The sequence below is a fragment of the Schistocerca americana genome, chromosome X (genome assembly GCF_021461395.2).
Source record: "Schistocerca americana isolate TAMUIC-IGC-003095 chromosome X, iqSchAmer2.1, whole genome shotgun sequence".
NCBI lineage: Eukaryota > Metazoa > Arthropoda > Insecta > Orthoptera > Acrididae > Schistocerca > Schistocerca americana.
Window position 1 is genome coordinate 804,656,222 of NC_060130.1, and position 12,901 is coordinate 804,669,122.

General features: G+C 38.6%; 1 protein-coding gene across 4 annotated transcripts in view; it reads left to right on the forward strand.

Annotated features, from left to right (window-relative positions):
• The window catches only part of LOC124556685 (protein FAM102A), a 460,608-nt gene that overhangs the window by 401,644 nt on the left and 46,063 nt on the right, over positions 1-12,901 (forward strand). For 2 of the 4 annotated variants that reach the window (XR_006968659.1, XM_047130653.1), the window contains exon 6: positions 9,808-10,212. The exons of 1 other annotated variant lie outside the window; for it this stretch is intronic. Coding sequence is in view for 2 of the 3 variants with exons in the window: in XM_047130653.1 (XP_046986609.1) it covers positions 9,808-10,212 (405 nt within the window). In the remaining variant the exon portion in view is untranslated. Of the gene's footprint in view, positions 1-9,807; positions 10,213-11,492; positions 11,637-12,901 lie in introns of all 4 variants that reach the window. One more of the 4 variants, XM_047130654.1, reaches the window with a different exon arrangement.

Here is a 12,901-nt window from a genome sequence, read left to right on the forward strand (position 1 = left end):
CTTGCTGAGAACACGAGAAAGTTGCAATCCTACATAAGGTCAGGAAGTAGGTCGGAGGCTTCTATCCACATACTTGTAAACCAGTCCAGTCTGGTGTGGCAGTATAAGAGAGCAAAAGGAAAGATGAAGTATTAAATTTTGTGTTTAAAATTATCATTCACATAGGAGGATCATACAGACATACCATTGATTGACTGTCACACAGACTCTTGTGTGGAGGACATAGAAAAAAGTTTCTCTGGAGTTGAAAACAAGTAAGTTGCCATGTCTGGACAGAATGCCAGTTTGGTTTTACAGAGAATATTGTGTGTCATTGACCCTTTAATTAGCTTGCATTTATCGTGAATCTCTTGTCCAGCAGAAAGTTCCAAGTGACTGGAAAAAAGTGCAGGTGACTTCCGTGTATAAGAAGGATAAAAGAACAGACCTGCATAGCTGCAGACCAGTATCCTTAGCATTGGCTGGCTGCAGAAGTTTGAGCATATTCTAAGTTTAAATGTAATAAATTTTCTTGACACAGAACTACTTCTGTCTGTAAATCAACACAGATTTAGAAACCATCACTTGTGTGAAACTCAGCTTGCCCTTTTCTCACATGATATCCTGTGAACCACAGGTGAAGGGCAACAGGCAGATTCCAGGTTCCTGGATCTCCAAAAAACACTTGACAGTGTGAGCCACTGCAGTGTTCATCAGAGACAAAGGCAACATCAGGAGTGTGTGAGGCAATTGTGATAGGAATTCTTATGTACGTAAATGACCTGACAGATAGGGTGAGCAGCAGTCTATAACTGTTTGCTGATAATGTTGTAGTATATGGGAAAGTATCATCTTAGAGTGACTGCATGAAGATACAGGATGACTTAGATAGAATGTGTATCTGATGGGATGAATAGCAGCTTGCTGTAAACATGGATGAAAGTAAGTTGATGTAGATGAGTGGGAAAAAGTCTTGTAATGTTCAGAAATAGTATTAATGGTGTGCTGCTTGACACATACACATTGATTAAATACCTATGTGTAATTCTGAAAAGAACTACGAAATGGAATGAGCATGTAGAGAAGATAGTAGAGATGATGAATGGGTAACTTCAGTTTATTGAGAGAATTCTAGGACATGTAGCTCATCTGTAAAGGAGACTCATTCTTGAGTACTGGTAGTGTGTTTGGGATCCCAACCAGGTCATATTTGAGGAAACAGTGAAGTAATTCAGAGACAAGCTGCTAGATTTGTTGCTGGCAGGTTTGATCACCACACAAATGTTTTGGAAATGCTTCATGAAATCAAGTGGGAATCCCTGGGGGAAGACGACTCTCTTTTCATGAAACACTATTGAGAAAATATAGAGAATTGGTATTTGTGGCTAACCACACTACTGCTACCATAGCAGAAGGACCTTGGAAAAAAAGGCAAGGTCAGAGAAATTATGGCCTCTGTGGAGGCATGTACCCAGTCATTTTCCCCACACCTCCAGAGAGGGAATAACTAGTAGTGGTACAGGGTACACTCTGCCATGTATGTAGATGTTGATTCAGATTTACACTGATGGTTCTAAGATCATCCATCGGTCAGGAACAACATTTGTTGCCACGAATGTGTGGTGTTTTTACGACAGGGCTAGTAGCCATTAGAAGAGACGTACATTTTATTAAACAGACCTCTGTTGACCATGCTAAATCTGTAGTGACTTAGTGAGCAGTCTCCAGACTACTGATTGATGTTACCCTCCTATTCCTTTGATAGCTGCTATTCATGACATCTTTCTGACTTTAGTTATATTGCCTGCTCATTTCTCTCTCTCTGTGTTGTGAGTTGTGTGGGTATGCCAGGGAATGCACTGGCTGACTGTTCAGCGAGAGAAGCAATTACTCACTGAACATTAACTCTGATGATTCCAGTTGTGGGTATTTTGGTACAAACAAGATGACACCTCACTCAAAGATAAACAACATCTTTTGGGCTAATGTTCGCTCCAATGAACCCTGCATTATCGAGGAGACTACTGCTGCACAGTGCTTCTCCTTCCATTCCTGCCTGTAGGAACCCCCCCTCTGATTTTACCTTCACACTGGTCATACTAGATAAAACTATAGTTTTATTTTATGTAATGAACCACTCCACTCCACATGGTGGTTGCACCGAGCAAAACTTAGCACACTGGACTACTGGACTCGCATTTGCGGAGAGAATCGTTCAAATGTGTGTCCAAGCATCCTGATTTAGGTTATCTGCGATATCTGTTAATGTCTCCAGGAAAATGCCGGGATGGTTCTGTAGAAAGACAACAGCCAATTTTCTTCCCCACCCTTGAAAAAATTCATACTTGTTATCCATCTCTAATGACCTTGATGTCTATGGAACATTAAATCCTAATATTCCTTCTTCTTTCCATCCATCCATCCATCCATCCATCCTTCCTTCCTTCCTTCCTTCCTTCCTTCCTTCCTTCCTTCCTTTAACACTTCGAGACTATAGTAGACCAGCAGTGCAGTGGCTGTGGAAGGGTTGGATCCTGTCACATGCAGAGCCAGTGGGACATTTGCCTGCCCACTCCCAGCTACTGACTGCATTATTTGTTTCACTTTATTTTTATTGTCAGTATATCTGATGCCCATTACATTTATAGCTTTGTCACTTTTACTGTAGGAATTTTCTGGCTAGAATGCATTCTGTTCTCCATAATTCTCTTCAGCCTTAACTGGGTTGGTGGGGCTCAGATGCATGGGGCATTTCTCTCGCCACAGATGAGCCATGGGAAATACCTCATCTACTCTGACCTACATATATATACTTGCCCAACTTGTATATCTTCACTTTTCTTTAAATTATTTCTCAGCTCAAGCATCAGTATTGGTTTCAGTGCCTTAATCTTACGTATCCTACATTCTTTTCTTAATTTCATCAAATTTCTGGCTGACATCACTAACTAAAGATGAACTACATCTTGACTGAAGGACTGGTGACCTTGCTATTAGTCCCTTAACCACCAACCAACTTAAACACTTGACTTGCAAGAGAACAAAGTGGTTTCAACTATCAAGGCCTGCATCAGACTGTAAGCATCATAACATAAGTAGAGAAAAATAAGCTGAAAATTATAATTGTTTTGTCATAAAAAAGTGTGTGTGTGCTGTATTTGCCATTTTTTAACAGTAGACTTTAAATCATGGTAGATGATACAATGGCTGCATATTTGAGAGTTTCAGTACGTAGCTGAATGTGGCTGAAAAAATCTTACAGCATCATCCAGCAGTTTTTTGAATCTGAAGTATATTCCGATGCCTGTGCTTTGACATTTACAAAAGTCATGTTTTGCTGTAAGTGGCCACAACTGGATAAAATATTTATTATAATAGATTATTAAAGAGAAAGTAAATTAATTGTACTGTGAGCCATTGCAGTCATTGTGTCTGCTACACATAGAATGTAAGAGTGTGTAAAATAATAATACAATTAAGCATTAAACCCATTGCTTTTATTCAGCCCTATGGACATCAGCAACTGCTTGGAAAATGGTAAGTTATTTGTGTCACATTCAGATGTGAGGCAGATAACGAATTCTTGTGTGAAGTGTTGAAGTGTGTTCGGTAAAATTATGTGTGTCCCATACAGGATAATTTGAATGTTACCTTACTCATAATATGCAGAATGCTTGTTTTATGTAGCTGATGTGTGAGATTTTGCATTTATTTAGGTTCAGAAAGCATCTACTGTAAATGTATATTTTGACTCACATCATTTGATTGTGTGGTAGATATTGAACCCTGCTGAAAAATGAAAATGTGAATGTGCAGTGTTTACTTTTTGTCAAGAATTTTGGGAATGTTTGCTAAAAATTCTTCACCCTTTTCCTGTCCAATTTATTTATTTTATTCTACAGTGCATCTCCCTTCTCCCCAAATAAATGATCAGTTTTTGCTGTGAAATAATATAATTTCATTATTTTAAAAATGTTTCTATGTTGGTGTGCTTCATTCGCAACAGGCAGGCATGCCATCATTGTGATTGTTTTTATTGACTGTATTTCTTATTTCAATATTGTTCACTCTCAACTCAATACAAGGCAATACGTTTTGAAACTACTTACATTTATAAGAGGTTATGAAGTGGGTACATTCTCATTACATACAATTATCTTAAAGTGCACTGTCATTGTGTGCTGAGTAGATGTGTATTGAATAATGTGCCAGAGTGATAAAGAACAGGTATTTGATTCCAGAAAAACCTAATTTAAGACCCTCTCTGACTGCTGTGATTTAGGTTTGCTAAGATATCCTTAAATCACTCAACTATATTTTATCACAATACCCTCAAAGTGAGTAGTGCTGGTTGTGCCCACTATGCTTGTCCAATGTAAAGTGTATTTGATTGATGGTGATCTAGCAATTTACAGGCTATTAAGTGCAACCAAATTGTTTGTGTGGTGTTTGTCTCCTAAATAGGCATAATGCATGCTATTCCTCCTCTTCCGTAATAAAATTTTATGTTAGCCTCTTTTTTAAAAAAGTAGATTAGTACTCAGAAGCCATATTTTCCATAAAATCCACATGTACAATAATATTGTTGATATGATTACAGAAAAATAATTCACACTAGCTAAATCAGGGGATTGAAGACATCTTAAAAGTAGATTTCAAAGGCTGTCAGATGTGACATCATCCTATCATCACAAGACATTGAAAATTTGGTGGTAGATACTAAGTAGTATGTGTTTCAAGGATATTGGAATATCTGTACCATGTAGCTTTGTGAAGAGAAGTTAACATATTAGACATCTCAGACACATGCATCAGTTTCATCATGATTTTGGACGTGTCATACTATTACATTTTAAGAACAAAAAACGTGAATCATACACATCAGTCATTTGTTATTTACAGAGCTAGTGTGACAGGGATCAGGCATGTAGCCACCCATTGTCTTATAATAGGAAACATTCCAGCATTTTCCTGAAGTAAATTAGATAAACTGTGGCTTTGTCCAGAAGCTTGGCAAGTTGTTGTTATTTTCTATGTGACTGTGTGCTGCCTAGAACCTCTTTGATTTTGCTATTAATAAACTACTCTCATATATGTCATTGTACTGCAGCCTTGATTTTCCATAGAGAAGGAATATATTTAAATACTGAAACTTCCTGGCAGATTAAAACTGTGTACTGGACCAAGACTCAAAATCAGGATCTTTACCTTTTGTGGGGAAGTACTCTAGCAACTGAGCTACCCAAACACAACTCATGACATGTCCTCGCAGCTTTATTTCCAGCAGTATCATGTCCCCTATCTTCCAAATTTCACAGAAGTTCTCCCGTGAAACTTGCAAGACTAGCACACCTGGAAGATTGACTATAGCAATAGAGCACTTGCCTGCGATAGGCAGAGGTTCTGAGTTTGTTTCAGTCCAGCACACAGTTTTAGCTTGCCAGGAACTTCTGTATCAGCACACTCTCTGCTGCATAGTGAAAATTTCATTCTGGAAATATTTCAGTATTATTTTGCTCTGACCTTGAAATTCGTAGCCAAATCTTTGGTGAAGGAAACAAGCTAGCTAGTAGCAGACAATTGTATTAGATTTAGAGACAATACAGCTTCTGGTCTCTCTGTGAATGTATTTTGTAGATTTTTGAATTATGGTCACAACTACAGGCAACAGCCTTACTGCATTGGATACACTGGTTCCTGTCAGATCACTGAAGTTAAATGCTGTTGGGCGTGGTTGGCACTTGGATGGGTGACAATCCGGGCTACCATATGCTTTCACCATTTTTCGGGGTGCACTCGGCCTCGTGATGCCAATTGAGGAGCTACTCGACCAAACAATAGTGGCTTCGGTCAAAGAAAACAATTATAACAACCAGTAGAATGGTGTGCTGACCACACGCCCCTCCTATTTGAATCCTCAGCTGAGGACGACACAACGGTCGGATGGTCCAGTTGTGACCTGAAGACAGAGTTCTCACAACTACAGATAGTGCCCAGTAAATAAACTTACATATCCCAGAATGAAGGGAGGTGAGAGAGAGAACAGCAATAGCAAAGGTGTCAAGGCAATTCACGAGTTACCTATTGATGTTCAGTCATTAGAGCATTTTTCCATGAAAGGCAAAGGATTCAAGTTAGTCCTGATATGGCACACATTTTTAACTTGCCAGAAAGTTTCATACTCGTGCCCTGAAGAGCCAAACAAACTGGTACCCTTGCCTAATATTGTGTAGGGCTCCCGCAAGCACGCAGAAGTGCCACAACATGACGTGGCATGAACTTGACTGGTGTATGAAGTAGTGCTTGAGGGAATTGCACCATGGATCCTGCATGGCTATCTGTAAATCTGTAAGAGTACGAGGGGGTGGGGATATCTTCTGCAACAGCACGTTGCAGGGCATGCCAGATATGCTGAATAATGTTCATGTTTGGGGAGATTGGTGGCCAGCAGAAGTGTTTAAACTCGGAAGAGTGTTCCTGGAGCCACTCTGTAGCAATTGCCCAAGTCCGTTGGAATTCACAATGTACATGAATGGATGCAGGTGATCAGACAGGATGCTTATTTATGTGTCACCTGTCAGAGTCATATCTAGACACACCATTACAGAGCCTCCACCAGCTTGAAAAGTCCCTTGCTGACATGCAGGGTCCCTGGATTCATGAGGTGGTCTCCATAACTGTTCACGTCCATCTGCTCGATACAATTTGAAATGAGACTAGTCTGACCAGGCAACATGTTTCCAGTCATCAGCAGTCTAATGTCAGTGTTGATGGGCCCAGGCAAGGCATGAAGCTTTGTGTTGTGCAGTCATCAAGAGCACACGAGGGGACTTTTAAGCTCTGAAAGCCCATATCAATTATGTTTAGCTGAATGGTTCACACGCTGACACTTGCTGATGGCCCAGCACTGAAGTCTGCAGCAATTTTTGGAAGAGTTGCACTTCATCGAATCTCTTCAGTCATCATTGGTCCCATTGTTGCAGGATATTTTTCCGGTTGCAGTGATGTTGGAGATTTGATGTTTTACCAGATTTCTGATATTCATAGTACACTTGTGACATGGTCATAAGAGAAAAGAAATATATTTCATTGCTACCTCAGAGATGCTGTGCCCCATCGTTCGTGCGCCAACTATAACACCACATTCAAAATCACTTAAATCTTGATAACCTGCCATTGTAGCAGCAGTAACTGATCTAACAACTGCACCAGGCACTTGCTGTTTTATATAGGCGTTGCCGACCGCAGCATCGTATTCTGCCTGTTTTCATATATCTGTATTTGAATATGCATGCCTATACCAGTTTCCTTGTTACTTCAGAGTATATGCTGTGACAGGAGATTTTTGGATGACTTGAACAGTCAGAGATTTGTATAAGGGTGTGTTGTCTTTGTGGAAAAGAGGTACCTTCTTTGGAAGATGTAGATGTTTGCTCTTGGAGACTTACTCTGTGCGTGTCACACCATGAGAATCCCCGTAACTGGTTGCCATGATTTTTCCTGCAGATTGCACCTTTGTAATGTCCATATAATTTTTCACTCTTTGTCAATCCTGTTTTGACATGTAACAATCAATCCATACTTCATTTACTGATATGAAATGTGTGAAAATTACTGAAATTTCATTTAAAGAAATCTGCAATTCCTATAGCACTGTTGATTTGTATGCGTTTGTGAGCAACAGTTAATGGTTGAAAGCTTTGTCATAGCCAAAATATTCGGTGAACAGGTAGTGCATATAGTTTGTGAAAACCTTTACAAAGCACTAAGGTTCTTTGCCTTCAGTTAGTGTCGAGTGTGATATTGACAATATAGTGCTGAAAATTTGCAATTGTATAGCTCTTTAACCTTCCTCAAATCATCATCATCATAGTCTTCTTCTTTTTCTTTTTCTTCTTCTTCTTCTTCTTCTTCTTCTTCTTCAATAGATGCATGACCATGCTTAAATTCAGCAACACAGAAAACGAAATGAAACAATGTTTCTTTATTGTTTGATCAAACCCAATGAGAGAAGCAATTTTTCTCAGTGAGTAATTGTGTTTTGTACACATTTTATCAAAAATCTCTCAATAGATTGCTTACATAATCACTACAGACAAACAACTGACTTCATAGTGCCCCATCTAAGGAATTCTACATTCCAAAAGGTCATAGAGTGGCAGGAATGTGACCAAAATACTGTGTGGGACCAAGAACTTTGACTTTGTATTATATATTACAGCAAGTAATGGAATCAGAATACTGAGTTCACAAACAATATGTACAAGTGTTGTTATAGAAACTGGCATTGAAACATTTCTAACATTCACTGCAGTCCCTGTATACACTTAATTCCAGTTTGTTAGCTATAAAATGTCATTAAGGAGTGGCAGGCCAATTTGTATTTTTCACAGTTGTATTTGCAAGTATGCCAAGAATTTCAATAAATAAAATTTGGAAATGTGACATAAGTTTTAAACCAAATGTTATGCCGGACCAACATTCAGGAAGTAGTACAATGTTGCTATGATTGTTAGAGATTTAGGGAGCTAAATTTCACTCCATTACCCATTACTTCAAAATTTTTAAGGAAAGAACGTGTGAAGCAAGTTGCTCCTCAAGATTTGTTACTTCCATGTATAATGTTATCTCAGAATAATTCCAGGGTTTCTGACACACACACACATGGTTCAGATACTTGTTACATGCAACACTACTGCACTTTAAATATGAAAAATGATGCTCTGTCTTGTTGCAGTGACTCATCACTATAGTAATACTATGGTATTTATTTGTTTCTAACAGTTACTTTGCTTGTAAGGTGCCACAACATTCCTCCAACTGATTTCCTGGTGAGGGGATGGGAGACAGAGTGAGAAGGGGGAAGAGGGAGACAGACTACCATACTGAGCAGTGTGTGAAGTGTTTGATGTTAATTGAAGTAGGCTCTTAAGACTGAGAAAGCTTTGTTTCTGTAGTCAGCTTAGCTACACATTTTTGTCTTGGACTGAGATGTTTCCTGACATTTATTGCCCCATCTAGGATGTTTAACGTCTCGTCGACATCCTTTTTTTTTCTGATGTGTATTATTAATCCATTTTCTGATCAGTATACTTCTGCTAAACTAGTTCAGTAATTACCCATAAATTTTTGACAAAGTTGGTTTTGTTTTTGGTGAAAAGAATTCACGTGGTATAACTTAGACATTAACAGTAGGAGTAACATATTAACACTTTTTGTCACTTGATAATTTGTTGTGTTTTTATATTTTTTGTAGTTTTATGCAGATGTTCAAATGCAAACTTTTTTTTGTGTGAAAATTTTGTAACAACTATTAATTTTCATTGGTTGCAGATCTTTCTATTAGTATTAGTAGTAGCAGCAGCAGCAGCAGCAGCAGCAGCAGCAGTATAAATAATGGGGTACGGGTAGATGTTAGAAACTTAAGAATTGCAGTGTAGTCAAATAACTTAATTGTTGATTATCTTTCAACATGCATCAACTGCACAGTATCAAGTTATAATTTTTGTTTTGAAGTATGTGCTGTTCAGTAGTAGCTGTTGGAAAGAAAGTGTGGCAGGGGAGGCAGGGAACAGCCGAGAAGGTTGGGGTTGGGGGCAGAGGTGGGAAGGCGGGGAGGGGGGGGGGGGGATGATATCAAGAGAGAATGGAGCATTTTTAAATTCAATTGAAACTGGTGTTGTAACCTCAACTGTTATGAATTTTCTGTTTACTGACTGCAATTTTTCACTGACTTATAAACCTGCAGTAAAATAAATAGGTATGTATATTTTCCCTTGGCATTTGATTGTATTGTTTCTTTCCCCCCATCCTGCATGGGCTTTGTAGGTCCCCATCGTGGCCGGTTTCGGTGCTGCGTATGCATCTGTGCACTGATGTTGCTTCCTTGAGCAATCCTACAGCCACCTCTTTGAGCACTCAGTCTCCACCAAAACCTATAGTGTCAGAGAAGGCACAGTGGCATTTGTGGCCCAGCTCGTGGTCTCTCGGTCTGGGCAGCATGTGGCGTCAGCGTAGCTCCTTGTCTCCATCTAGCTGCAAAGATATACCTTCCACATCTCCCTCCTCAATGTATTTTAAAAGGTCTGCTCCTGGTGCATTCCATTTTCCTCCTTGGGCTTCCCCGCGCTTTTCACCCAAAGCTGCCTCCTCTCCTGGCATGTTACATCAGCACAGTCCTAGTTCCATTAGAAGCCTGGATTCCTCTGAAGGTGGATATGGACACATCGAAAGGTAGCGTAGAATTCTGGTTGGATGTTTTTGCTTTTGTTTGTAAGCTGGTAACTAAACTTGTATAGGATGCTTTTTCTATTTCAGCAGCTGTCTCTAGAAATTTGCCCTTGTTATGTCACACTTGTGAAAAGTGTTAAAATATTTATAAAATTAATAACTCTGTTATAATGTAAACTGTGCCACAAAACGTGCTTCAGTCTTATAAAATGTTCAAACTGTAATATTGCATTATCATATAGAAGTATTAATATATGTAATTGCTTTCCCAAGCTTAAATAGCTTTAGCTGCAGTCATTCATTCCATTGTAGAAGTGCAGTGGGAAACAGTATATTTGTTGCTTTCAGTTATGGTTCCAAGCATACATTATAATTTTGCACTACTGCTGAGTCTTTCATGAGTAGCCTGTAATAGTTATAGGAACAAGATACTGCAGAAATTTGTTGTTCTTGAAACTAAAAATAAAGGCAGTGTCATATAGGGTTACAAAAACAGAAAAAAGGAGGGTGATGAACTTTGTAGCAACCATCGTAATTTTAATAAAGGAAACGCACTGCTTTGGCAAAGGTTGTGTGTGTCACTGCCTGAAACCGGATTATTGAGACATATGGATTCAAGTTTGCTGGTTTTCTTCTGTATCGTAGAAATTATCTTTGTGTTCTGTGGTGTAACTGCTGGAAGCAGTGGAGCACTATGACAACAACATTGTCTCATTGAATTCTCTGCTAGTTGCAGACAAGAGAACTGTCTAGATTATATGTTAATATTTTTTTACCCACATAACTACTTCAAGGAAATAGTGAATATTTTTATCCACCCTGCTGTAGTGACTGTAAATGGACATCGTATCTTCCAAGTATCATTTCAGTTTTGAAAGGCATCACCTGAACAATAGAAATGTACCTTTCACGTCATCGAGTTATCTATTGGGGTAACTGCATCTTTGCTGTTGTAGGGACACAGTAGAGCAAGTGCATTTGTTTGTGTGTGTGTGTGTGTGTGTGTGTGTGTGTGTGTGTGTGTGTGTTTTTAGATTCTGAAGTGGTTGTGTTTTAGTTAGTGGTAGTTTTACTTTCCCATAACTTTAGTTAGTAAACGTTACCATTGAGACTGGTGTGAAAAGTAACTGAAAATGTTGTTGGTTAAAAGTTAAGAGAAATGTTATTTCTGTCTTGTAAGAAATTCTAATAAGACCTATATTTTGTTTCCAGCATGTGTTAAAAAAAACAAAGGTTTTATCTGTGTAGTGAATGGGGGCTTTGCATATCGGCTTATCTTGCAGGGGGGTGATGTCACAGCATCACCGAAAGCTGTTTGAGAGCACATCTAAGCTGCCCACTGTGGCTATCAGCCCGGATGATCAGCCAGAAGAGAATGACACCATGTCGTTACCTCCAACAATGACGTACAGGCGAAGTAGCACAGTGTCAGTCGGTGTTCGTTGTTGTAACTGCTGCTTGATATGCTGTCTGCTGTCTTTGCACAATAAGATTCCTTTTTTATTGTAGCTCAAGTTTGAAATAGATGTGGTGGGAATTTTTTTGTCCTGTGTTGTCTTCTCTTATTTTTTTAAGTGTAACAAAAAGATGATTTTGCTCAAATAACATCTGTGAATAAAATTGGTCTTTAGTATTTGTTTCCACAATCATGTAGCATGATGACTAACAATCTTTTTTTAAACCCCATACTGTTATTTGTACTGTTTTGATGGCAGTTGTTTCTTTTATAGCTAGTCTGCACAGTGCAACTTTTCAACCAGTGGAAACAGTTTTACTAAGGGAAAATTTTGTGCTATAAATGCACATTTTTGGTCAGATACATTGAGAATTTCCGTTGCAGTTACTGAACTTAGATACCGATAATGCAAATGTGATAAGAGTTTGGGAACACATTTATGCATTAGATTGTCGAAGTAAAGTTCAGAAACGTTTGATAATACGGATATATGTTATAAATGACCACCTCATTATAAGATCAGTTATGCCTTTTATGGACTAATTTCCTCATCCATTCCTATCACCCTACTTGTGCACTGCAGATTTCTTTCATTCACACATTTTGTCTGTCAATCACACAATAAAATTTTCTGCATACAATTTTTATTTTGTTTTATCTTTTCTTGTGTGCCCATTCATTTGCAGAATAGCAATGGTGGCATTGTTCAGAAGCTGATTTCCAAATGCAAAATGTACACTATTATTATATTTTGAAACTGTGATGCATTATAGAAAACAATTCAGCAATTTTTATGGCTTACAAGTGTAAAGAAGGAAAGAAAAATGAAGAAACAACTTCCTCTGGCAACGAACAATGTAGCTCACAAAAAAACACATCCTATTAACAAAATGTTCCAGATTACATGCACGTCAGATAATCTGCTGCAAATGATTTTCACCCAAAATATTTGTAAGTTCTGTGGATCCCTGCTAAAGTGTGTATACTAACCAAATTGTACATTTGTACAGTTTATACACTATGTGATAAAAAGTATCCGGATACCTGGCACCCTCCATTGGTAATTTTGGAATTCAATATGGTATTGGCCCACCCTTAGCCTTGATGACAGCTTTCACTCTTGAAGGCATATGTTCAGTCAGGTGCTGGAAGGTTTCTTTGGGAATGGCAACCCATTCATCATGGAGTGTTGCACTGAGGAGAGGTTTCAATGTTGGTCGATGAGGCCTGGCACGA